This window comes from Calidris pugnax, unplaced genomic scaffold (genome assembly GCF_001431845.1).
Source record: "Calidris pugnax isolate Ruff unplaced genomic scaffold, ASM143184v1 scaffold658, whole genome shotgun sequence".
In the NCBI taxonomy this organism is placed as follows: Eukaryota; Metazoa; Chordata; class Aves; order Charadriiformes; family Scolopacidae; genus Calidris; species Calidris pugnax.
Genome location: NW_015091912.1, coordinates 7,157 through 7,791, shown reverse-complemented (window position 1 = coordinate 7,791; position 635 = coordinate 7,157). Strand labels below are relative to the sequence as shown.

At 60.6% G+C, this 635-nt stretch overlaps 1 protein-coding gene across 1 annotated transcript; it reads left to right on the top strand.

Moving 5' to 3' along the window:
• Positions 1–73: 73 nt before the first annotated feature.
• Positions 74–628, top strand: LOC106900151 (phytanoyl-CoA hydroxylase-interacting protein). The gene has a single exon (XM_014962137.1). The coding sequence runs from the start codon at positions 81–83 to the stop codon at positions 612–614; it is 534 nt and encodes a 177-aa protein (XP_014817623.1). The 5' UTR covers positions 74–80; the 3' UTR covers positions 615–628.
• Positions 629–635: the final 7 nt, after the last annotated feature.

The following is a 635-nucleotide window of genomic DNA, read 5'->3' as shown; positions in this document are numbered from 1 at the left end:
CCTCCACAACACCCCCGAGGCCACCCTGACCCTCCTTCTGTGTGTGTCTACACCCTTCCTCCTCCTCCTCCTCCTCCAGGATGCACTGCGGGAACGTGATGAAGCCCTCTCTGAAGGACAACAGCGGCAGCCACGGCTCCCCCACCAGCGGGATGCTCCACGGCATCTTCTTCAGCTGCAACACCGAGTTCAACACCGGGCAACCCCCCCAGGACTCCCCTTACGGCCGTTACCGTTTCCAGATCCCAGCTCAACGTCTCTTCAACCCCAACACCAACCTCTACTTCGCGGACTTCTACTGCATGTACACCGCCTACCACTACGTGGTCCTGGTCTTGGCCCCCAAAGGTTCCTCCGGAGACCTCTTCTGCCGGGAGCGTCTTCCCCAGTTGGACATTTCCTCCAACAAGTTCCTGACGTGCTGCGTGGAGGAAGGCGAGTTGGTGTATCGCCATGCCCAGGACAGCATCCTGGAGGTCATATACACCGAGCCGGTGGACCTCAGCCTTGGGGTGCTGGGGGAGATCAGCGGCCACCAACTCATGAGCCTCTCCACCGCCAACGCCAAAAAGGACCCCAGCTGCAAGACGTGCAACATCAGCGTGGGGCGTTAAAAAAAGGCCTGGCAGGGGGGG

Bases quoted from the DNA above. Each gene is read 5' to 3' on its own strand.
- LOC106900151 (XM_014962137.1), top strand. From the start codon at position 81: ATGCACTGCGGGAACGTGATGAAGCCCTCTCTGAAGGACAACAGCGGC.